Below are 25,551 nucleotides of genomic sequence, written 5' to 3' on the forward strand. Positions count from 1 at the left end.
AATTGCATTTCTGTTTTTAAATATAAATGTATTCCAGATAGCACTCCCTGGGCTTCTAAACTTTGAAAAAATATTTTTACCTATGCGATTGATTATTAAGGTTTAGCGATCCAGTCTGGTACATCTCTTCCAACTGTTTCCTGTTTTCAAAGTACAAAGCAAGGTCTGTGGCAATGATGGCTTTGCGGATGATCTCAAGCACCTGCTCATATTCACTGGAGCTCAGGGTGGAGAAGATATTGTGCCCTTCCAACTATGGAAAAAATACAAATAAACACCACCAATAACAAGCACAAGCTCTAATCTTATATTTTCAGTTATTTGAAACAATACAGTCAGTTAATGGCATTTGGCATACAAATGACAGGTTTTGGGATAGTTTGGAATGACTAGAGAATTTAATATTTCAGTTTCTCTTAAAGCTACAAGGAAGCTACCACTTAAATGAACTATTTAAACTACAGTCACATCACTTATTACCACAAAACCCCAGTGATCTAAACACAACTGGTTTTTGGATATTTCAAGTAAGGACTGGAAAATGTAAAATATAAAAGTAAAGACTTTTTCTCTTAAACTAATTACAAACTTCAATAATTTTTACATTATGGTGGAAATTAATGAACTTCCAAAGTCACCCACAGCCTGTCCACTTTGGCAAGCCTAATGAATAATAACCTCCTTTATTGTATCCTAGAAGCACAGGTCCCACACCTCAAAATAAAGTTTATTTAGGCATATTAAAAATCTCCTTAGAGGCAAGAACACTACATAAAACACAAATCACTGAGGTGCACAACTCTAGGGCCCATCTTCTCTCCTGTGCTCATGGGAGACAGGACCTGGTAGGTCAAATAAGACCAAAACACTGATCATTTGGATTCTGTTATCTCAGAATTAGTCTTCTGTATATGAGTCTTTTTCAAACTTTCACAGTAATTTCTTTCCCTGAGAGTTTTTTGTTTGTGTTGAGATAAAAATGAGCCACTTTTGTTCAAACAAAAAGGATTCAGATAATTGAGATGCATTCAATTTGTGGGTTCATCAATTAGTTTTTAATAATTAGGATATTAATCAATATTGTCTTACTAAAATTGACTTTGTTTCACTTGTCCTAAGCTATATTTGCTGATAAAATACATTAAAAACTTAAAATTACTGAAGTATATTTTTTAATAAAATTTGGCATCTCACTAAGATATTGTCTGCTTCCTATTACTGTGAAATAAGGCTGTATGCATACCATTTGTTTCCAATAATCAGAACCTTTCTGTATTATTTACTTTTAAGGTTTTAACGAATATTTAAAATGTCCTATGGTAAATGCAGCAAATGGAGTTAGTTCTGGTTGGTTATTTTCTTGATGATAATATTAGTAAAACATTTGTAAAATGCTGTAAGTTTATAAAAGTACCCTCACACAGATGATTTCACTCTCAACTTATAAAATTTAAATAAACCTTTGATATCTGGTTGAAATGAATTATTTTCTGAAACATTAACAGTATTTTTCTTTGACTGAAAGGAAACTGCAGTTCTTATATGAACCGGTCATTTCAGTAATTTTTATACTCCAGTCTCACCCGAGGCAGCTGTCGTGAACACAACAAGGTCATAGAGGTGGACGTGATAAGAATGGACTACAGCTCAACACAGGAAGAACGACTAAGCATTCAGAGTTACTACATGAAATGCTGTGCGTGCAGAAGTTCAGTAAGAGGCTGGTTAGTGACTGAGGGGGACAAGGGGAGGGGCTACAAGCACCGGACAGCGGTTGAACTTGGTAACCTTTCAAGTCCCTTCCAACCTCAACTGTACAACTAGAAAGTTGTAAGAAAGAAATGTTTACTCTGAGTCATACTCTGAAATCTGCTTTTCTTTCATTTGATCGTAACACAATGAAGCAGCTGGCTTCTGCCTCAACACCGTGATCCTGAGCCCTGGGCCCCGCCTGCCACCAACATGCTGCCAGCTGGTGTGTGTCTGCTTGGCACTCACCCGCACATCTGCCATCGGCTGGCCCTCTAAAGACGAGTCACATTCGATTATTTAAATGCTTTATTCTATCACCAGCAAACTGCTAAATTAGGGTGTGTAAAAATATCCTAGCATGATGTTGAAAAAAAATTCAATCTGTTTAAAATAAAGACATCATAGCTTGGGATCTGTAAGTTCTCTCGGGGCCACAGAGTTATGAACTCGCTGTGACTCCATGTCATTTGTTGGGTGTCGCCCATAACACAGGTCTTCACCAGGTTCTCAAAAGTATCCAGGATCTAAGACAAATTAAGACCCATTTGAAAGGATCTGTATATTCTGCTGGCTACTTCATATGATTTTTTAAAAGTCACTTCTCAGTACTAAAGGAAACTAGGTGAAAAGGTTCAGTAGAGGATTTTTATAACAGAAGTGTAACCGGGACACTTCTACTGCCTCCTTCTTTATCCTACAAGGGTTAAGGGAATGACTATGCAAACAACAATAAATGGCCCCTTCCTTTCAACAGAACCTGGCATATATTTATCGGCATTTTGTTCCTACCAAAACTAAACACGGGAGATACAGCAAGCAAACACAGCAGATAAACAGCTTAAAATCTTCTGAAAGCACTAATTTCACATTTGGTAACAATAAAACCTCATAAAATGGTATAATACTTTTATATATCCATTTATAAGTTTATTATAGTTAATATCCCAGGTTACATTCTTTGAAGTTTATATTAATTCAGGGCCGTTGATCTCATTTTGCATCAATCAAGCATTAAATAACAAGCACTTTATACCCAGAAATGTTTCTAAAGCCCCAAATTGGCTGAGCAGCATATAATTTTTATATGAAAGCATGCAAGTGGGCTCTGTTTGTAGATGCTCTAAGTAGCTGGGATCTGGGAGATTAATTAGAGAATGTGGACAGTTCAGCCCTGATGCTGACAGACTCCTCAGGGACCCACTCTGAGTGGATGATGTCTGTGGTCCCTTCCGGCTCTCAAACACCATTTCAGGATTCTCAGCATCCTAATTCAAGCTGTATCTTTCCCATCACAAATGAAGAACATGTCTTACTTGTCCAGCAGGTACTTAGCGTGCATGCGTCACTCTGTGTAAGAGAATTAGTGGTTTAGTATGCACTATATCCAAGGCCCAAAGCAATGTAGGTTCATTTTCTGAGGAGTTCCCAGCTCAGTGGGGAGACAAGCACAGAAGTGCTCAGTAAAACAGAGTGGAGTGTGGGGTGGTCTCTGCAGACGTGTTAGCTGAGGGAGTCCACAAGGGCATGGGAGGCTCTGCCCAGGTGGGGACATGAACCCAGAAGGACAAGGAGGACAGGCAGGAGGCGCAGCGTGAGAGCACGTGTGTTGGTGGGACCACAGCAATCCCAGTGCAGCTTGAGTGGATTGTGAGAACAGAGAAATGGAGAGAACTAAAGCCAAAAAGTCAAACAGAAAAGGCCTGTGACAGCACAGAAATACCACCCAGAGGGTCACAGGAGGAACTAGTGATTTTCAGTGAGGTTGGGCCATGGCGAGGCCTGTGTTTTAGGACAATCTCTCTGGCAACCATGCTGACTGCAGGGAGATTAGAATGGAGGTAGGCAGACAGATTGGTCAATCATCCTCAGCAAGCTTTTGAAATATTATTCATAAATAATTCTCCCCAAAGCCCTATGCTGCTCAGCTCTATGAAAGAGATTCATATGCAAGGGCCTTGTCACTCGATTTTGATACCTACGTGCCAACCACTTCAGGCCTCACTCCCAGCCATCCTGGCTTCTCTGGGTTGGGTTGTAAATCATGCCACAGTAAGCCACAGGCACAGGCTAGACCACTCAGGGGCTTTGGGATGAAAAACGTCAATGATGCAACTAACTACATCAGGATTCACAACTGCAGTGCCTTGAAAAGGCAACAAGTATTCATTGATATTTAATCAACCTGCTGCATCCACCCACATATTAGGAAGCATGTTAGTATCATAATTAAGAACACAGGTCTTGTTGTCAAACAATTCTAGTTTCTGATCCCATTCTGCCGCTTACTAGCTATGCAACAGTGGACTAGTGATTAAACCTCTTTGATGTGCATGGAATGAATATCAGCTGTAACACAGGATAGTACAAAAATCAAATGTGTCAATCTGTGTGAGATTCTTAAGTTTCTGGCTTATAGTAAGTACCTAATAAATGATGCAGTGATTACTATGACGATGATGAGGATGATAAAAAGCCACCAGTATAACTCTTGCAGTCAGAGGTAAGGGAGAGGAGGAGCAGAAACACACAGACAGACAGACATGCCCAGAAATAAACTTGACGGGCAAAGACCATTTCTGTCTATTCGGAAAACATCTATAAAGAAAGACAGATGCAGCTAGCTTCCATGTTATACACTTACGTCTATTCTTAAAAGCGGTGCTGAAAGTAAATGCAACAATTTTGCTACGAATCTAATAGGCAAAGGTACACTCTATCTAGTGCAGACGAAATGCAAGAACCTGTTAGCCATGTCACAGAAATGTTATCGCTATTAAAAAGTAATGAAAATGTCATGGGATCCCAGAATGTTGGGTATAAAGATAACTTTCTTAAAATCTGAACATATTTCAAAAGCACTAGAAAATTCAAAATTAATACAGAATATAAAGAAAACTTTAATAATGAGAATAACCATTCCTAACTGGTCTGTTATCTGAAATTTTTACTTTTGAGCACTTAACAGGTGATATTCACAAAAAGACAGAAAAAGGGTAGCTTCATTATTCAAAATAACCATTAATATCTCATCAGGGAAGAGAATAAATGGATTTAATATTCCAACACTAATGGTTTTACCACAGTTAGTAAACATACGTGGGTAAGTTTTAGGTAAGAAATCTTGGATGTCAGCATCCACACAAAATAATCTCCATACTTGAAGGAGATTCCACTACTGAACCACCTAAACCTTCTGTCCTACAGAGACATCTCTACGTACTTTCCCCTAAACAAAATGGCCCATGGATTGTTTTCCTACCCTGAATTCTCTCCTATCCACATATCTCCCTGTAGGTGACTGCCGCCTCCCACATGTGCAGACCCACAGGGGCAGAATGAGGGGGATGACCATCCTCACTGGGCTTGTAATTTCGAGTAGGGGAAGCTAAACTCGCAGACACAGAATTTCTAGGTTCGAAAAACACAGGTATGTGTTATGTTTGAGGGCTCAGGGGCCATGTAAATGGGGCACATGGCTGTGCCCTAGCTCTGTGGGGATGTCATGAAATAATCTCAGTGGAGGAGGTGATGCCCGAGCTGAGCCTGAAGCTAAGGAGAAGCTGGCCATGGAACAGCAGTGGGAGAATTACAAGTAGGGAACCTAGACCAGGGCACGGAGTTAGGAAATAGCAGGGCAGATAACAGCAGCCCTGGACAGACAGAGGCCATTCAAAAAGGGCTTGCTATCAACTAAGAGAAAGAATTTATTCTTGAGTTTATGGTGACTTTAAACAGAAGAATAGCATGTTCAGACATTATATGGAAGATGGATTTGAGAGAAACAAACTTAGACAAATAACTATCAATGGGGAAAGAAGTTGTTAAACAGACAAAATGCGATGAAGGCCAAGCGTGGGATGCAAAGTAAGAAAGCTCCTTGGCAGACAAGGAGGAGGCCGCAGTGGTCAGACGGGCCGGAGTAGCGTTCACTGCTGACGCCCATGGGGACTCTGCTCCCTGGCCTAGCGCAGCCCACGCACAGCTCTGGGGCACAGTCCCCGGGACACCAGTCCCGAGGCTCCGCACTGAGAGATAAACAGCGGCTCAGCGGAAGCCCAGAATGTGGGCCTGGCTTTTCCTAGATGCTCTTGTGCTTTCCCAGTTCCTTCCTGACTAACCTCCTCGCTGCCCACCCAACAAGGGCCCGTCCTGGGCTTTCTCACTCTGATGGAAGCGACGGCAGGCCGTGAGCAGTTACCCTCTTCCTGCCTTTCTGCTCCGTGGACAGTCATGTGTTTGTGTGTGTGTGTATCAGACTAGGCACCGACCTTCCAGGGACACCGCACTATGTAATCTGAAACCCGGCACTGCTGAGGCTCAGCTGGAGAGGAGATACACCTTCCTGAACTCCGTCGCTATGGCGGCACATGGAGGAGTCTCCCCAGCGCTCAGGGGGGCCCGGGCCTCTCACTGCCATGCCACAGGATTTCCTTCTTATTCCACCAGCAGCCATGTACCAGGGAAATGCCTGGTTTATTTCAAAATGGATTCTGTTATATTAAAAATAGGTTTCCAAAGAAACTTTACAAAGGCTATGAAAGTTCATTTGCAGATTAAATTGCTAGAAATGTTGTCATAGTCAAATGTATGAATTCACTTAGGCTGTGGGTGCTAATTTCTGAGTCCTAATTACTTCTAAATGTAACCTCTAGCAACTGTCCTTCTTCCTGTGCAAACAAATCCTCACAGGATGAGTAAGATCAAAACAAATTGTAAATGGTCATGAAATTCTGTAATGTTTATTTACAAAAAGCATGTTTTATGTATGTATGTGTATATATAAATATGTATATACTATAATATATAAACAACATACACACACAGATACATAAACGAGCATACAACTTTTATCCTGCTTAAATTTTTAGGTGTGTATCAATCCACCCATTGTTTAAAAAAGTAAAGAAAGGGTTGGTGCCATGGGAACATCAGGCTGGTGATCACAGATTGCTTTCAGGGACAGAGCCAGCTCAGGAGCAATCGCTGGAACCCTTCAGCTACTAAAATGGCTCGTATCCAAAACAATCCCTCTCCCTTCACCCAGCAGGTGATGGGCATACACTGCAGTAAGTTCCTCATTTACCTTCTCAGTGCTGAGGACTGGGGGCCTGAACAGGCGAGTCTGCTGGGTTTTTACGGTCTGAGCATGCAGCGCTCCTGATCACTAGGCATTCAGGACCAATGGGAGCTGAGGGGAGAAGCTGGGGAGAGCAGCTCAGGCCTGGGCACGCAGAGGGGGGCCAGGTACCCAGAACAAAAGACGCACCAGCGGCAAATGCCTTTCTGCGTCCTGACTCGGCCCAGCCAGTCACTGCTGCCGTTGCCACCACGGTTTGGCTGTTAGGCAACCCTGGAAACCAAACCCTTCCCTTGACCCACACTCAGAGGTCTGGGGACCACAGATTCCTCTCCTGCTTGGAGGCGCTCCCAGTGAGCAGAAGAAACGGGGTCCACTATTCTTACATCAAACACAGATCATATTTTAGAAAACTGTGGGAGCAATCAAACCATTATGAGGAAAGAGCCACCCTGTTAAGGTGAGTTTGAGGAAGAAGGTTTAAAGTGAGGGAGCTTATATATCTCACAGCCAAGTGAGGCTTGTCACTGTCTGTATCAATCACCAAGAACATCTAAAAGCAGAAAAAACAAAAAACAGAACACACAAAAGAAAAACTACTTCACTGCACTAAAAAACTTGAATTTGTGTAGCTTCCAAGACTTACTGTTCAATACATTCTGGTTCAAGAATATGACAATCCATATAAATTAAATGGACTATGTGAACAAAACTTTGCCTCAGGGTAGTACACGCTTAAAAATCAAATGTGATTGCAAAATAGATCATTCAAAGTCTTCATAAAGGATTCTTTTTCCAAAGAAGCCACAATTTTCTAATGCTGACTATAAAGTTTTACACTAAAACGTAGGACTCCTTCAAAACAGCCTGTTTTGAAGGAGTCCTAACAACATCACCATCACCATGTGTCTGGAGATGATGCAGCATGGCAGGGGCAGGGCCTGCACGCTGGACGCCTCACCTGGAGGATGGACACGGTCTGGGAGAAGTGGTGCTGCTCCATGGTGGACGTGGAGTACAGAGCCGCCAGGGGGTGGTCGAACTTCTGCAGGTAGCTGTTACTGAAGCCCCTGTGGTCCAGGTCATGACACAGACACGCGATCAGCAGCCCTTTGCGCTTAAAAAAAAAAAAAAAAACAAGAATGCCCGGAGGTTCAAAACAAAGAAACAGGATGTGCGCAGACTTAGAGCTTCTCGGTCCTCTCACACTGACATAGATGGGGCCAGCGTCCTCACAAGTCTTTGCAATTCCAATAGTCTAACTTCTTAGTTTTTCTGCAATGAACTTGATAAATTACTCTTCAGTTTTCCTGCTCAACTCTGGGAAAAAGTTTAGGTGATATCAAATTAAGGCAAATTAATGCAGAGTCCAGACAGATAAAGCACATCTGTACAGGGGAGGAGAGTTTTGGTTCTTCATTCAAAATTCTCTCATGTTAAATTTTAATAATATTACTGTTATTATAAATACAGAATGGGGCAAGTAAATCATGACATGTGAAAAATGGCAAATTATACTGAAAAAGGGAAACAGCAGAGCAGGATGAATGTGGTAGGAGGGAGGCAGAGCAGACCACGTGGAGTCAGGGGAAGCAGGGATGTGAAGCCGAGGAAGAGAAGCAGGAGGTCCTAGAAGAAGAGGGCCAGTGGGTCTGGGCACAGTTGGGGCACGTCCGTGCAGGTGAGCCTGCCCTAAGCAGGGACAGGAAGGTGGTGGGGCTTCAGGGAGTAAAGGACAGAGAAGGGCAGGGAGAGGGGCTAAAGATCTTACAGGTCTTCTATTCTGTGTGAACCAGGGAACGATTACAGGGTTTTTAGCAGAGATTTTAGGACAGGGTTTTTAGGGGTGAAATCATCTAACTTACATTTTTTAAATTTTATTCATTTTATTGTCATTAATCTACAATTACATGAAGAACATTATGGTTACTAGATTCCCCCCTTCAACGAGTTCCCCCCCACAAACTCTATTACAGTCACTGTTCATCAGCATAGTAAGATGCTGTAGACTCACTACTTGTCTTCTCTGTGTTGCACAGCCCTCCCTATGACCCCCCCACATTATACATGCTAATAGTAAGGCCCCCTTTCTTTTTCCCTGCCCTTATCCCTCCCTTCCCACCCATCCTCCCCAGTCCCTTTCCCTTTGGTAACAGTCCATTCTTGGGTTCTGTGATTTTGCTGCTGTTTGTTCCTTCAGTTTTTCTTTGTTCTTATACTCCACAGATGAGTGAAATCATTTGGTACTTGTCTTTCTCTGCCTGGCTTATTTCACTGAGCATAATACCCTCTAGTTCCATCCATGTTGTTGCAAATGGTAGGATCTGTTTTTTTCTTATGACTGAGTAATATTCCATTGTGTATATGTACCACCTCTTCTTTATCCATTCATCTACTGATGGATATTTAGGTTGCTTCCATTTCTTGGCTATTATAAATAGTGCTGCGATAAACATAGGAGTGCACCTGTCTTTTTGAAACTGGAGTGCTGCATTCTGAGGGTAAATTCCTAGAAGTGGAATTCCTGGGTCAAATGGTATTTCTATTTTGAGCTTTTTGAGGAACCTCCACACTGTTTTCCACAATGGTTAAACTAATTTGCATTCCCACCAGCAGTGTAGGAGGGTTCCCCTTTCTCCATAACCTCACCAACATTTGTTGTTTGTCTTTTGAATGGTGGTGATCCTTACTGGTGTGAGGTGATATCTCATTGTGGTTTTAATTTGCATTTCTCTGATGATTAGCGTTGTGGAGCATCTTTTCATGTGCCTGTTGGCCACCTGGATTTCTTCTTCAGAGAACTGTCTATTCAGCTCCTCTGCCCATTTTTTAATGGGATTATTTGCTTTTTGTTTGTTGAGGCGTGTGAACTCTTTATATATTTTGGATGTCAACCCTTTATCGGATCTGTCATTTAAGAATATGTTCTCCCATACTGTAGGATACCTTTTTGTTCTATTGTTGGTGTCCTTTGCTGTACAGAAGCTTTTTAGCTTGATATAGTTCCACTTGTTCATTTTTGCTTTTGTTTCCCTTGCATGGGGAGATATGTTCATGAAGAAGTCACTCACGTTTATGTCCAAGAGATTTTTGCCTATGTTTTTTTCTAAGAGTTTTATGGTTTCATGACTTACATTCAGGTCTTTGATCCATTTCGAATTTACTTTTGTGTATGGGGTTAGACAGTGATCCAGTTCCATTCTCTTACATATAGCTGTCCAGTTTTGCCAGCACCATCTATTGAAGAGACTGTCATTTCCCCACTGTATGTCCATGGCTCCTTTATCGTATATTAATTGGCCATATATTGTTGGGTTAATATCTGGAGTCTCTATTCTATTTCACTCGTCTGTGGCTCTGTTCTTGTGCCAGTACCAAATTGTCTTGATTACTGTGGCTTTGTAGTAGAGCTTGAATCTGGGGAGCGAGATACCCCCCACTTTATTCTTCCTTCTTAGGATTGCTTTGGCTATTCGGGGTCTTTGGTGTTTCCATATGAATTTTTGAACTATTTGTTCCAGTTCACTGAAGAATGCTGTTGGTAATTTGATGGGGATTGCATTGAATCTGTATATTGCTTTGGGCAGGATGGCCATTTTGACGATATTAATTTTTCCTAGCCACAAGCATGGGATGAGTTTCCATTTGTTCGTGTCCCCTTTAATTTCTCTTAAGAGTGACTTGTAGTAGGTCAGGGTATAGGTCTTTCACTTCCTTGGTAAGGTTTATTCCTAAGTATTTTATTCTTTTTGATACAATTGTGAATGGAATTGTTTTCCTGATTTCTCTTTCTATTAGTCATTATTAGTGTACAGGAAAGCCACAGATTTCTCTGTGTTAATTTTGTATCCTGCAACTTTGCTGTATTCCGATATCAGTTCTAGTAGTTTTGGAGTGGAGTCTTTAGGGTTTTTTATGTACAATATCATGTCATCTGCAAATAGTGACAGTTTGACTTCTTCTTTACCAATTCGGATTCCTTGTATTTCTTTCTTTTGTCTAATTGCCGTGGCTAGGACCTCCAGTACTATGTTGAATAACAGTGGGGAGAGTGGGCATCCCTGTCTTGTTCCCAATCTCAGAGGAAAAGCTTTCAGATTCTTGCTGTTCAGTATGATGTTGGCTGTGGGTTAATCGTATATGGCCTTTATTATGTTGAGGTACCTGCCCTCTATACCCATTTTGTTGAGAGTTTTTATCATGAATGGATGTTGACTTTTGTCGAATGCTTTTTCAGCATCTATGGAGATGATCATGTGGTTTTTGTCCTTCTTTTTGTTTATGTGGTGGATGATGTTGATGGATTTTCGAATGTTGTAAATCCTTGCATCCCCGGGATGAATCACACTTGGTCATGGTGTATGATCCTTTTGATGTATTTTTGAACTCGGTTTGCTAATTTTTGTTGAGTATTTTTGCATCTACATTCATCAGGGATATTGGTCTGTAATTTTCTTTTTTGGTGGGGTCTTTGCCAAGTTTTGGTATTAGGGTGATGCTGGCTTCATAGAATGAGTTTGGGAGTATTCCCTCCTCTACTATTTTTGGGAAAACTTTAAGGAGAATGGGAATTATATCTTCTCTGTATGTATGATAAAATTCTGAGGTAAATCCATCTGGCCCGGGGGTTTTGTTTTTCTTGGGTAGTTTTTTGATTACCACTTCAATTTCTTTGCTGGTAATTGGTTTGTTTAGATTTTGTGTTTTTTCCTTGGTCAGTCTTGGAAGGTTGTATTTTTCTAGGAAGTTGTCCATTTCTTCTAGGTTTCCCAGCCTCTTAGCATATAGGTTTTCATAGTAGTCTCTAATAATTCTTTGTATTTCTGTTGGGTCCGTCATGATGTTTCCTTTCTTGTTTCTGATTCTGTTGATGTGTGTTGATTCTCTTTTTTCTCTTAATAAGTCTGGCTAGAGGCTTATCTATTTTGTTTATTTTCTCAAAGAACCAGCTCTTGGTTTCATTGATTTTTTCTATTGTTTTATTATTGTCAATTTTATTTATTTCTTCTCTGATCTTTATTATGTCCCTCCGTCTGCTGACTTAAGGCCTCATTTGTTCTTCTTTTTCCAATTTTGATAATTGTGATGTTAGACTATTCATTTGGGTTTGTTCTTCTTTCTTTAAATATGCCTGGGTTGCTATATACTTTCCTCTTAAGACTGCTTTCGCTGCATCCCACAGAAGTTGGGGCTTTGTGTTGTTGTTGTCATTTATTTCCATATATTGCTAGATCTGCATTTTAATTTGGTCATTGATCCATTGATTATTTAGGATCGTGTTGTTAAGCCTCCAGGTGTTTGTGAGCCTTCTTGCTTTCTCTGTACAATTTATTTCTAGTTTTATACCTTTGTGGTCTGAAAAGTTGGTTGGTAGAATTTCAATGTTTTTGAATTTACTGAGGCTCTTTTTGTGGCCTAGTATGTGGTCTATTCTGGAGAATGTTCCATGTGCACTTGAGAAGAAGGTGTATCCTGTTGCTTTTGGGTGTAGAGTTCTATAGATGTCTATTAGGTCCATCTGTTCTATTCTGTTTTTCAGTGCCTCTGTGTCCTTACTTATTTTCTGTCTGGTGGATCTGTGCTTTAGAGTGAATGGTGTGTTGAAGTCTCCTAAAATGAATGCATTGCATTCTATTTCCTCCTTTAGTTCTGTTAGTATTTGTTTCACATATGCTGGTGCTCCTGTGTTGGGTGCATATATATTTAGAATGGTTATATCCTCTTGTTGGACTGGGCCCTTTATCATTATGTAATGTCCTTCTTTATCTCTTGTGACTTTCTTTGTTTTGAAGTCTATTTTGTCTGATACTAGTACTGCAACGCCTGCTTTTTTCTCCCTATTGTTTGCATGAAATCTCTTTTTCCATCCCTTGACTTTTAGTCTGTGCATGTCTTTGGGTTTGAGCTGAGTCTCTTGTAAGCAGCATATAGATGGGTCTTGTTTTTTTATCCATTCAGTGACTCTATGTCTTTTGATTGGTGCATTCAGTCCATTTACATTTAGGGTGATTATCTATAGGTATATACTTATTGCCATTTCAAGCTTTAGATTCGTGGTTACCAAAGGTTCCAGATTACTTTCCTTACTATCTAAGAGTCTAACTTAACTTAGTATGCTGTTACAAACACAATCTAAAGGTTCTTTTCTATTTCTCCTCCTTTTTCTTCTTCCTTCATTCTTTATATATTAGGTATCAAATTCTGTACTTTTTGTTTGGGGATAGTTAATTTAATTTTGCATTTGCTTTGTAATTAGCTGTTCTACTTTCTTTACTGTGGTTTTATTACCTCTGGTGACAGCTATTCAACCTTAGGAACACTTCCATATATAGCAGTCCCTCGAAAATAGACTGTAGAGATGGTTTGTGGGAGGTAAATTCTCTCAGCTTTTGCTTATCTGGGAATTGTTTAATCCCTCCTTCAAATTTAAATGATAATCTTACCACATAAAGTAATCTTGGTTCCAGGCCCTTCTGTTTCATGGCATTAAATACATCATGCCACTCCCTTCTGGCCTGCAAGGTTTCTGCTGAGAAGTCTGATGTTAGTCTGATGGGCTTTCCTTTGTATGTGATCTTATTTCTGCCTCTGGCTGCTTTTAACAGTCTGTCCTTATCCTTGCTCTTTCCCATTTTAATCACTATGTGTCTTGGTGTTGTCTTCCTTGGGTCCCTTGTGTTGGGGGATCTGTCGATCTCCATGGCCTGACAAACTATGTCCTTCCCCAGAATGGGGAAGTTTTCAGCAACTACCTCCTCAAAGACACTTTCTATCCCTTTCTCTCTCTCTTCTTCTTCTTCTGGTATCCCTATGATGCGAATATTGTTCTGCTTGGATTGGTCACACAGTTCTCTCAATATTCTTTCATTTTTAGAGATCCTTTTTTCTTTCTGTGCCTCACCTTCTTTGTATTCCTCTTCTCTAGTTTCTATTTCATTTATTGTCTCCTCCACCATATCCAACCTGCTTTTAATACCCTCCGTTGTGTTATTTAACGATTGGATCTCTGACCTGAATTCATTCCTGAGTTCTTGGATGTCTTTCCATACCTCCATTAGAATGTTGATGATTTTTATTTTGAACTCCCTTTCAGGAAGAGTCACGAGGTCCATATCATTTATATCTTTCTCGGGAGTTGTATTAATAATTTTACTCTGGACAAGGTTCCTTTGGCATTTCATGTTTGTATATGGCGCCCTCTAGTGTCCATAAGCTGTAGTCTCTGGAGCTGCTCAGCCCCTGAAGCAATGTCGGGGGTTGCAGGGGAGCGGTACTGGTGCCTGGGGGGGGAGGAAAGAGCTGTTCTCCGCCTCCTGGCTGCTGTGCCTGTCTCCACTGCCTGAGCCAGTGGGCAGAGCACACAGGTATAAGTTTTTGTCCCAGAGCAGCCGGGTATGGATCCCTGCTTTCCACAAGTGGCTGGAATTCCAGTCTCCGCAGGAACTCTGCCTGTATTAACTTTCCAACCCGGTAGTCATGCGAGTCTCATGAAAGCACCATGAAATGTAGGTTTGTGCTTCCAGCGCAGATCTCCAGAGCTAGGTATTCAGCAGTCCCAAGCCTTCCACTCCCCCCCTGCTCCGTTTTTCTTCCTCCCGCCGGTGAGCTGGGGTGGGGGAGGGGCTCAGGTCCCGCGGAGCCACAGCTCTGGTACGTTACCCCATTTGGTGAGGTCTGCTCTTTTCTCCAGGTGTATGCAGTCTGACACCATCCTCTTTCCTGTAGTTATGCCAACTATATTTTCTAATTACATCCAGTTTTAGGAGGAAGCCTCTGTCTGTTCTCTCACGCCACCATCTTTAATCCTTTCCTAACTTACATTTTTAAAAGATCACCATGCTGGCAACTGTGTTGAGAACAACTCCAGGGGTGTAAGGGAGACCCATGAGGGGCTTTCCTAGTAATTCAGGTGAATATATAATAGAAGCCTAGACCAGGATGATAGCAATGTAAGATATAAGCAAAGCCTGGTTGGTCCTGCAGGCAGTCAACAGGGTTTTCTGGGAGCCTGGAGTGAAAGGAAAGCAGGGCTGGGTGGGAGGGTAGAGATTAGAGGAGGCAAGCATGGCTGCAAAGTTTTGGATCTTAGAAGCGGTCAGACTGGCATCAACAGGATGGGGAGGGTTGCAGGTGTTGTAGGCTGAGGAGACAGGCCAGGAGCTCAGATCAGAGTGAGGCAGAATGTTTAGTTGAAAGTTAGGAGACTGCAAGTTCAGTAGACAGGTGTCTGCTGAAGTCTAACCTTCTTGGGGAAAGGCAAGTGTCAGTGTACACATGGCATTTAGGGCTCCAGGACTGGCTAGACCCACCAAGGGTGCCATTTGTGGGTGGAGGAGGTCAAAGTCTTGAGCTGTCAAGAATTCCAACATTAAGAAGTCTAAGGGATGTGGTGGGGACTTGATAATGGGGGAATCTAGTAACCACAATGTTGCTCATGTAAGTGTATATTAATGATGCCAAAATAAAAAAATAAAAGAAGAAAAAAAAGCAATATGGAGGTTCCTCAAAAAACTAAAAATAGAAATATCATTTGACCCAGGAATTCCACTCCTAGGAATTTACCTAAAGAAATCATGATCCCAGATTCAAAAAGACATATGCACCCCTATGTTTATCACAACACTATTTACAATAGCCAAGACATGGAAGCAACCTAAGTGTCCATCAGTAGATGAATGGATAAAGAAGATGTGGCCCATATACACAATGGAATATTATTCAGCCATGAAAAGAAAACAAATCCTACAATTTTCAACAACATGGATGGTGTATTATGCCCAGTGAAATAAGCCAGGCAGAGAAAGACAAGTACCAAATGATATCTCTCATTTGTGGAGTATAAGAACAAAGAAAAACTGAAGGAACAAAACAGCAGCAGAATCACAGACTCCAAGAAGGGACTAGTGGTTATCAAAGGGAAGGGGTTGGGGAGGGTGGGTGAGGAGGGAGGGAGTAGGAGATTAAAGGGTATTATTAGCACACATAATGTAGAGAAGGGCACGGGGAAGGCAGTAGAGCAAAGAGAAGACAAGTAGTGACCCTACAGTATCTTACTATGCTGATGGACAGTGACTGCAATGGGGTATGTGGGGGGACTTGATAATATGGGGGAATGTAGTAACCACAGTGCTGTTCATGTGAAACCTTCATAAGATTGTATACCAATGACACCTTAATATAAAAAAAAAGTCTAAGGGAAGAGAATCACAGAAAAAAAACAAACAAATCCAAGCCCGGCAGGATTAAGGAGGAACAGCCACCGCGGTCAGAGGGGACCTAGAGTGCTGGGCGTCCTGGCAGCCAGGGGATGATAGCAACTCAGAGGAAACACTGAACACTGGCCCCTGTCCTGGCCAACCAAGCTCAGGGAGTGGGGCCGGGACCTGAGCACAGCAGCTCTTCCTTAGATATGTAGCAAAGAGCTAAGAAATCAGGGGGAAGCTGAGTAGAGACACAGATCACGAGGGTGGATCAGGAAGGAAGTGCCACAGCAAGCCACATGCAGATAGGCCCACCCAGCAGACAGGCAACGTGGCAGTGGAGGAGAAGGGAGGCATTTCAAGGACAGTATCCGTGGACAGGTGGAAGCAGTGGACGTGGTCAAGTGGAAGGGCCAGTTCTGGAGAGGAATCCAGGGGATCATTCCCTTGGGTGTGTGAACTCAGAGCCCACTGAGGGCAAATGCTGATGAAGTCAAGGGGATCTGCAGAAATTCCCACCACTTTATCTGTATCTGTCCACCCTGCTCTTTCCTTATCCTCACTGAGCATAACTAGTTTCTCCTGCAAGCTAATGCACAGAAAGGTTTCCAGACCATCAGCACCCTTACACTGATGACGTCTGCATGCTATCATTGCTGTGTGATCAGTGGTGTTTGGATAACTGAATTAATTATGTTCCAAGTATCATTTTGGTTTTGGATTGTATTTTATGCTGTGTCAACCATGATGAATCTGGTAAGACATTTCAAGGTTTTAAAATCTTGCACAGTAGATGAAGCTGTTATGTACAGAAACACCTCAGAGATATTGCAGGTTCCATTCCAGACTGCCACAGTAAGGCAAGTAACTCAATAAAATGACTAAAATGATTTTTTTGATACTTTATTGCTAAAAAATGCTAACCTCCACCTGAGCTTTCAGTGAGTCATACTGCTTTTGCTGGTGGAGGGCTCGGCTCCATGTGGACGGCTGCTGACTGGTCAGGGTGGTGGCTGCTGAAGGCGGGGGTGGCTGGGGCCAGTTCTTAAAATGAGACAATGGTGAAGTTTGCTTCATCAACTGACTTTTCCTTTCATGAATGATTTCTCTGTAGTACACTGTTCTTTTTGATAACATTTTACCAACAGTAGAATTTCAAAATTTGAATCACCTTTATCTAACACTGCCACTGCTTCAGCAGTGAGGCTGTTGTCATACTCTTAAGTCCTTTGTTGTCATTTCAACGATCTTCATAGCATCCTCACCAAGAGCAGGTTCCATCTCAACAAGCCACTTTCTTTGTCCATCTATAAGAAGCAAATCCTCATCCTTTAAAGTTTTATCATGAGATGGCCACAATTTGGTCCTGTCTTCAGGCTCCACTGGTAATTCTAGTTCTCCAGCTGTTTCTCCCACATCTGCAGTGACTTCCTCCACTGCAGTCATCCAGGAGGGTTGGAACCAACTTCTTCCAGACTCCTTCCTGTTAATGTTGATATTCTGACTTCTTCCCAGGAATCAATAATATTCTTAATGTTTTTTCTAGAAGATTTTTCAATTTATTTTGCCCAGATCCATCAGAATAACCACTGTCTATGGTACCATGGCCTTATGAAATGTATTTCTTAAATAATACGATTTGAAGGTCAAAATTTCTCCTCGATCCATAGGCTGCAGAATGGATGCTGTGTGAGCAGGCATGGAAAGAGCATGAATCTCACTGTATGTCTCCACCAGAGCTCTTGGCTGACCAGGTGCATTATCAGTAAGCAGTAATATTTTGAAAGACATCCTTTTTTCTGAGCAGTAGGTCTCAAGAGTGGGCTTATAATATGCAATAAATCATGTTGAAAACATATGTACTGTCATCCAGGCTTTGTTTTTCCATTTCTAGAGCAGAGGCAGATTAGAGTTAGCATAATTTTTAAGGGCACAAAGATTTCAGAATGGTCAGTGAGCGCTGGCTTTAAATTAAAGTCCCTGGCTGCATTAGCCCCTAAAAGGAGAATCAGCTTGTCCTTGGAAGCTATGAGCCAGGCACTGACTTCTCCTCTCCAGCTATGAAAGTCCTAGATGTCATCTTCTTCCAATAGAAGATTGTTTCATGTACCTTGGAAATCTTGTTGTGTAGGGGAGTCGCCTTCATAAGTCATCTTAGCTGGACCTTCTGGGTAACTTTCTACAGCTCCTCCACCAGCTCCTGTGGCCTCACCTGCACTCAGATGCTGTGGAGACGCTTCTTTCCTTAAACCTCATGAACCAACCTCTGCTGGCTTCAGACTTTTCTCCTCACGCTTCCTCCCCTCCCTCAGCCTTCACAGAACTGAAGAGAGTCAGGGTCTTACTCTGGATGAAGCCTTGGCCATAGGGGGTGCTGTGGCTGGTTTGATCTTATCTCCAGACCACTCAAACTTTCTCTATCAGCAAGAAAGATGGCTCAGCTCACTGTTATCACTTGTGTGCTCACTGGAGGAGCAGTTTCCATTTCCTTCAAGAACTTTTCCTTTGCCTTCCCAATGTGGCTGCTCTTCACAAGAGACCTACTTCAGCCTCTCAGCTTTCTGACCTGCCTTCCTCACGGAGCTTAATCATTTCCAGCTTTTGATTGAAAATGAGAGACATGTGACTCCTCCTTCCACTTGAACACTCAGAGGCCATTGAGATTTATTAACTGGCCTGATTTCAGTACTGTTTTGTCTCTGGGAACAGAGAGGCCCCAGGAGAGAGGACAGAGATGGGGGTACTGGCCAATTAGTGGAGCAGTCAGAACACACATGACATTCATGGATTAAATTTGCTCTCCTACTGGCACATTCCTGGTGTCCCAAAACAATGACAATAATGACATCAAAGATCCCTAATCTCAGATCATCCTAACAAAAGTAACACTAATGAAAATGTTTGAAATGTTGCAAAAATTACCAAAATGTGACACAGATACACAAAGTAAGCAAATGCTATTGGAAACATGGTGCCCACAGACATATTTGCTCAACTCAGGGCTGCCACAAACACTTAATCTGAAGAAAGGCAGTATCTGCAAAGTGCAATAAAACAAGGTCTGCCTCTACATCTTCCCAATTTCTTTTTTACCTATTTTGTTTCTGATATAATGTGTAGTGTTAAAAGTATTTCAGAATCAAGCATCTGAATATTAACATTTTCCTTTAATAAATCAAATAGTAATTTCTAGCACTCATAGAGATTAAATATTCCCTTTACAGTTTGATTATTTACATATGTTGTTTTAAGATTATTTTTAGCCAAATAACCAGTTTTTAGGAAAAAATGTTTAATTCTAGAAATGAATTAGGATACTTGATTCCATATGTAGTAGCAATAAAATTTTTCTCATTTGTAATTTTCCATTTCTGAATATAAATTTCAATGTAATTTAGAATTATAATTTCTATAGTTCTCAAACTCACAGGTTATCCTATGGCAAAAAAGACAATTAAATTCCTTCCTTCAAAAGAATTGAATGGAAAAAATGTTTAAAGTCTCAAAAATATAGGGTTTCAGTGAAATGGATTTTATAAAATTTTGTAAGAATAACAAATTTCATCTATTTTTTGGGGGAGGATGATAAACAATAAATAATTTATTAGCCTACCTAAGTCTCATGTAAAGACTATTTTAAAAAAGGAAAATTTTGACTCTTTCTTTGAAATAGTATTTTTTTTTCAAAAGGCCCCTTCTAGGTTTCCTGCCTAGATTGTGAGTTTGGTCTGACGGGATAGAAAAAGGATAGGCCTGAACCTTGAGAGCACTGGGTCTAGGGTAATGGGACTTTGGGAGAAGCACAATGTTTTATCACGGATGACAGCCCCCTTCTCTGCACAGTCACATGTCTCCTGAAGCATGACACCAGTTTTACAGAGGAAAAGAGAAGAGGAGATTCAACTCAGGGCTTCTGTCGGCATTACTGGGACCATGTGGGGAGAGGACATGCGTGGTGGCAAGGATGGTCCAGACCAGGGGATCAGCATGGCGGGGCTAAGGCACCCCCATCACCAAGCACTGGGCTGGGCTGGGAGGAGGGGGTTTGCCAGCAGGGTAGGAACAGCTAGGCCATCTCCAAATCTTTGATGGTATCAGTGAGTCTGGGTATGCAAATGGAGTAAATTAGTGAAGCATCACAGAGCCCGTCTCCTAGAAAAGGTCAAATAAGCATTAGGTCTTAATATGTTTAATGCTCTGGGGTTCAAATCAGTAGGACATGTCTACATTATTCAGGGCACATCAGGGCAATGAGAAAAATTTGCTTTGTTTATACCCTTTCAGAAAAGATAAGCTTTATTTAACAGGGAAGAAAGACTATAAAAATTAGTGCTTCCTTGGAGATATTTTGGTGCAGTTGGAACTTCTCTATCTACATTTCTTTTGTACAATGACATGAAGAATGTTCAGGCACAGCCATCTAAAGAGCGTGCTCCCATTAATTTACTGAACCAAAACTCGTCCTGGAAAAAAAATGTCACCTCTGCAGTTCATAAATGGGCTCCCGATGTGTAGGATTTGCTTGAACACTCAGGTTGTGCGCAGTGGAGCAGAGGAGTGTGTGCACACCTACCTCGAGGTCGGTGAAGAGCCCGTGGCTATTCTGGAGTATGGCATACATGCAGTGGGCCACAGTGACCGCATGCTTCCAGTTGTGGTAAGGAACCCGCCGGTAGTTTTTCTTCACAGACATAATGAAGCGACACAGCTTTTCCAGCTCAAAGCTTTGTGGAAGAGAAAATGTTATGAGTCATACATTCCAGGAGAGGATCCTGGTTCAGACACACACGCCGGGTCTCTGGCCGGCTGAGGGAGGAAGCCCCTTTGGTCCGTCTGCTCTGATTTAGTGACTGGCCCAGGAGGGAGGAAGCAGAGGCCAGTCAGCCTGCAGGGGACCATCACTAGCTGCACGGCCTGCCTGACCTCACGGGCATTTCCTACATCTCAGTGCTCAACATGTGACAGCCTATTTTCATCTTGCCCCAGGGTATTCTGACCTAATAATTTTCAAAAATCGTGTTCACATCCATGAAATGCAAATGTACATACCACGAGGATATTCTAGATGGGTGATTATCCTTTCAGAAAGAATCCTGTATTATTATGGTCTGCTCAAATTATTAAGTGGCAAATGACCATATCCAAAACCTGACACAGTACATGGAAGAATATGAAATACGTTTTTGTACTATATTATATTTTATTTTTATATTATCATGTATTTATACTACTTTTACACCCTACCAACTCTCTCAATGGACTGAAGATTAAAACAAAAGCTCATCAATATAAAACAGGGCTCTTTGAAATGCCAGGGATTAGAGTTCATAATACTTCTAAAAATATATACCTTTTTCTACACTGGATATTTTTAAATGTCCTTTAAGTATAAAGATGTGTCATTTTAAGAGTTCCAACTGGTCAAACTGCCAACTGATATCTAACAAATAAGTGGTGTTAGCTGTCCTGTGGGCATCCTTTTAAAACAGCAATTTAAAAGGCAAGCCTTTAAGGCAATTTGTTCAACAATCTTAGCCCTTTTTAAATATTAAGAAAAAATATTTTATATATGGCACATTTTAAGATAATTATAAACCAAGGAAGTGTCCAGGCATTAGGTGGTGGGGAGAGGTCGGATCAACTCAGTGGTTTAAATAGAAGTTTCTAAGTCATTCATACCAGGATGTCCCACAGGACTGGTGGACCATATAGACAAAAAATCCAGGCCACATGTTTTCAAAAGGACCAATGTCAAAGTGGAATCTGAAATGAGAAACAGGGAGGTTGATTAGTAAATGTAGTGCGGAAAGACATAACAGCAAGTAAAGGAAGTAATTTCCCTTCTGGTCTATCAAGAAACTAAAAAGCACTGGGCACTCTGCCATCTCTTTCCCTGCCTGCTCAGTCACACCTCTGCTGTAGTAAAGGTTTCCAGGAGGAAAGGCCACATATTCCCTGAAGAACTTCATCTCATTATTAGCTATTTTTCATTTGGTAATTTAGTTACTAACATTTTAACCCAAATAAACAGAACAGTAAAGAATTAAAATAAACCATTTTTCTCTAGTTCCAACACTTTTGACACAAATGTGTAGTTTTCCACACCAAGTAATTCTCCAGTTCTTCGGGGACACCAATGGGGTGCCATACAACTCAGTTCACAGGCCACAGGTGAAGGGCTCAGTCCCACAGACCGCCCCTGCTTGTGAGGGCCACTGCAAGTACAGGCCGCGGGTCAGCAGCCCTGTGCCAGAGGCTCCCCCGGCCCCGCCTCAGGTCTGATGATGTGCGAGTACAGCTCACAGAACTCCGGGCTGCACCTTACTTACTGTCACGGGTTTATTACTAAGGATAGAGCTCAGGAACAGCCAGCTGCAGGGGCCCCAGAGGGCAGATGCATGGGGTGGGTGCAGAGCGCCCATGCCCCTTTGGAGGCACCACCTCCCTAGGACCCCGCGTGTTGTGTTCCCCAACCTGGAAGTTCTCTGAACCCCTTGTTTACGGTTTGGGAAGGTTCTACTACATATGTGAGATTGATTAAATCACTGGTCATTGGCGATTAACTGAATCCCCTCCTGGCTCCCTGGAGGCAGGAGTCCAGAGTGGGATTGACTATTCCACCGTCCCATCTCAGGGCTTGTTCCTCAGGCACCCAGACCAGCCCTCCAGGAATCACTCATTAGCATCAACACTACTAAGTGTGCTTAAAAGAGGTTTACTATGGCTAACAAAAGTCACCTCTCTGACCCAAACCACTCAGGAAATAATCAGGGTTCTAGGAGCTCTGTGCCAGGAGCTAGATACAAAGACCAAATACATTTATTTCTTATAAAATCACAGTATATAATATATATAGTATTAAAAGATAAACTGAGGCATTTTAAAAGTCTTATGAGTCTATCTGAACAAAAATCCATTGGTTTAGGGTAGCACCAAACCAGAAGTGGTTGGCCGCGCCCTGCAGACAGGAGCCAGGGGACCCCATCCAAGGAGAGGGGCAGGGGCAGGGGCAGAGGCGGAAGGCTGTGGCCCAGCGGCAGCTTCACTGGGTCAGCTGTTCCCAAGTGGGTCTCCTCAGGTTTCCACCTCATAACCTTGAGGCACTTACAGACTTAGATTTTGGCTTCCTTACACAGGGCACCAGGGCGTTACAGCTGCCAGTCTAATGGCCTCCTTTACTGAGTTAACAATACTGTATTTCCGATTACAAGGCAAATGATCAGCGCTGGGTCACTTTGGATGATTTATTTATGTGTTAAGTAGTGTTAGCTTGCACTTATAATGAGAATACAAATAATCATAGGTCCTACCACCAGAGATTTATAGTATCAGCAAGAATTAGAAAACAGAGTGTAAAAGTTGAATGAATTAGTACTAAATTCACAAATTCATAAATTTGTATAGAAATGAAAACTTTAATTATCTAACATTAAATGCCATTTTGAACATTAAATACTACATGGTGTAAAGTGTTCAAAAGGCTAACAAGAAAAACTAATGTTTAGGTTTCATATCAAAATCATGTTCAGACTTTCTCTGAAGAGAATGACATCTGCCCTTTATTTCCAAGTCCTACCATAAGATTTGGAATCACCTTAGAAGAGCAAATAGCAACACATGAAACTACGCTCTTAATTCTAATTGTACACCCATTTCACTTTAAGTTCAATCAAATACAAAATCTGTTTCTCAAGAAACTGACAAGACCAATACTCACAATTCGATTTCTTTGCAGAGACGCACAGGGAGACTGAAGCTCAGGAGGCCCTGCCACTCCTCGGCAGTGCAGATGCTGTGGTAGGATAGCTTTTCCATGGTCACCTGGTAAATGCACTCGGAATGACGGATTCTGTGATACATCTGGAAAGCAAACCCAATGAATAAAAAATAAAGTAGAAGATGCTTTAAAGTAATTATGCCATTAAAGGTGAAAATTTGGTAGGGAAGAATCAGAACTATAACTGAGACCTAACTGCTATCACTACCACTAGCTATTACTATACATTCCCACGTACACTGAAGATACCACACACGACTTTCTAGATACAAAACAAGTATTTTTTTTTTAATCGCATTTGTTTTAAAGACATTAAATTCTAACAAATGTCTGTTTACTAGGCATTATCTTTGGCTCATGAGACTACTTGGTATTTATCTGCTGGTACCTTGAACCTGGCCTCTTGGCCTCCAGAGCTGCAAGAAACAAATGTCAGGTGTCTGTAAACCACCCAGTCTAGGGCGTTTTGTTCTAGCAGCCCAAACGGACTAAGAAAGAAACTGAGTCAAGAGTTACAGTATTTTTTCTGCCTTTTAAAAATATTTAGCTTAGTTCTGGATGATCTCAAAATCCTCTAGTCCAGGGAATCTCAAAAAGGTTTGACCGAAGTCCTTTATAGGTGGAAGAATTTCGGAGATGTGTGCCCAATAAATGTATGCTCCTTTGGCAATTGTATACACATGCACTGTGCTAATACATTGCTTATATTATAAAACAAACTAAAATAGAAATTTGAAAAGATAAAAAGTATGTACTTAAAAGATATTTTACTTACTGAACAAGAATTTTTTGTTTTTACTACACAATTGTACATTTTAATTATCAATTGTCAAGTTTTTTCTCTACTACTTTGTGAGCTGGTAAAGGTAAGGCCTATTTCAATGCTTAGATTTTCAGTTATACTGCTTGAGAAAGATATGCCAAAAGTATATGACCCCAAATGAAGTCAAGGTAGCAAGGGACATTCTTAAAAGTATATGATTTTGTTCCCTAACCAATAATAGTTTTGGTGGAAATTCAGATAAATTTGCATTTTCCCTGATGTCAATCAGTTAACCCTGCAAGCTAATTAGTATATGATTTTGTTCCCTAACCAATAATAGTTTTGGTGGAAATTCAGATAAATTTGCATTTTCCCTGATGTCAATCAGTTAACCCTGCAAGCTAATTAGTTACATCTTTATATATTATCAAACAAGTTCAAAACCAATAAAGCTCAATGAAACTCTTTGTTAGGGAGATTTTTAACAAGTTAAAAACTCTTTCATAAAATAAAATAATAAAAAGCATTCAATTTTAAAGGAAGAAAAGAGGTAAAGGGAAGAACAGATGGAACAAACAGAAAACAAATAACAAGACAGTGGATTTACACCTAAACATAAAACATCCATGGTCCAAATATCCCAATTAAAAGGCAAAGACTAACAGATTGATAAAAAAGCAGACCTAACTTATGCTGTTTACAAGAATCTTAATTAAAGTATAAAGACCCTAAGAGGGTAAAAGTGAAAGGATAAAAAAGATACAGCATTCAACACCAGTCAAAACAAAGTTGGAATGGCTATGTTAATATCCGATAAAGTAGATTTCACAGCCAAGACTATTACAGAGATAAAGGTCGATTCAAATGAAAAAGGGGTCAGTTCATCATGTGGACATAATGCTCCTAATATATGTGGTCAGCTGGTTTTCAACAAGGGTGCAGAAGCCAGACAGTGGAGAAAGGCTGGCCTGCACAGCACTGG

The 25,551-nt window shown here is 41.2% G+C and overlaps 1 protein-coding gene across 1 annotated transcript in view; it reads right to left on the reverse strand.

The window, feature by feature from the left end:
• Window positions 1-25,551, reverse strand: part of LOC130679762 (cAMP and cAMP-inhibited cGMP 3',5'-cyclic phosphodiesterase 10A-like) — a 108,178-nt gene that overhangs the window by 30,489 nt on the left and 52,138 nt on the right. Inside the window, exons 13-17 of the mRNA XM_057489202.1 lie at window positions 23,747-23,889; window positions 21,709-21,792; window positions 20,603-20,753; window positions 7,791-7,946; window positions 81-253 (exon numbers count right to left, since the gene is read on the reverse strand). Of these exons, the coding sequence (XP_057345185.1) occupies window positions 81-253; window positions 7,791-7,946; window positions 20,603-20,753; window positions 21,709-21,792; window positions 23,747-23,889 (707 nt within the window). The remainder of the gene's footprint in view (window positions 1-80; window positions 254-7,790; window positions 7,947-20,602; window positions 20,754-21,708; window positions 21,793-23,746; window positions 23,890-25,551) is intronic.

This window comes from Manis pentadactyla, chromosome 12, assembly GCF_030020395.1.
Source record: "Manis pentadactyla isolate mManPen7 chromosome 12, mManPen7.hap1, whole genome shotgun sequence".
In the NCBI taxonomy this organism is placed as follows: Eukaryota; Metazoa; Chordata; class Mammalia; order Pholidota; family Manidae; genus Manis; species Manis pentadactyla.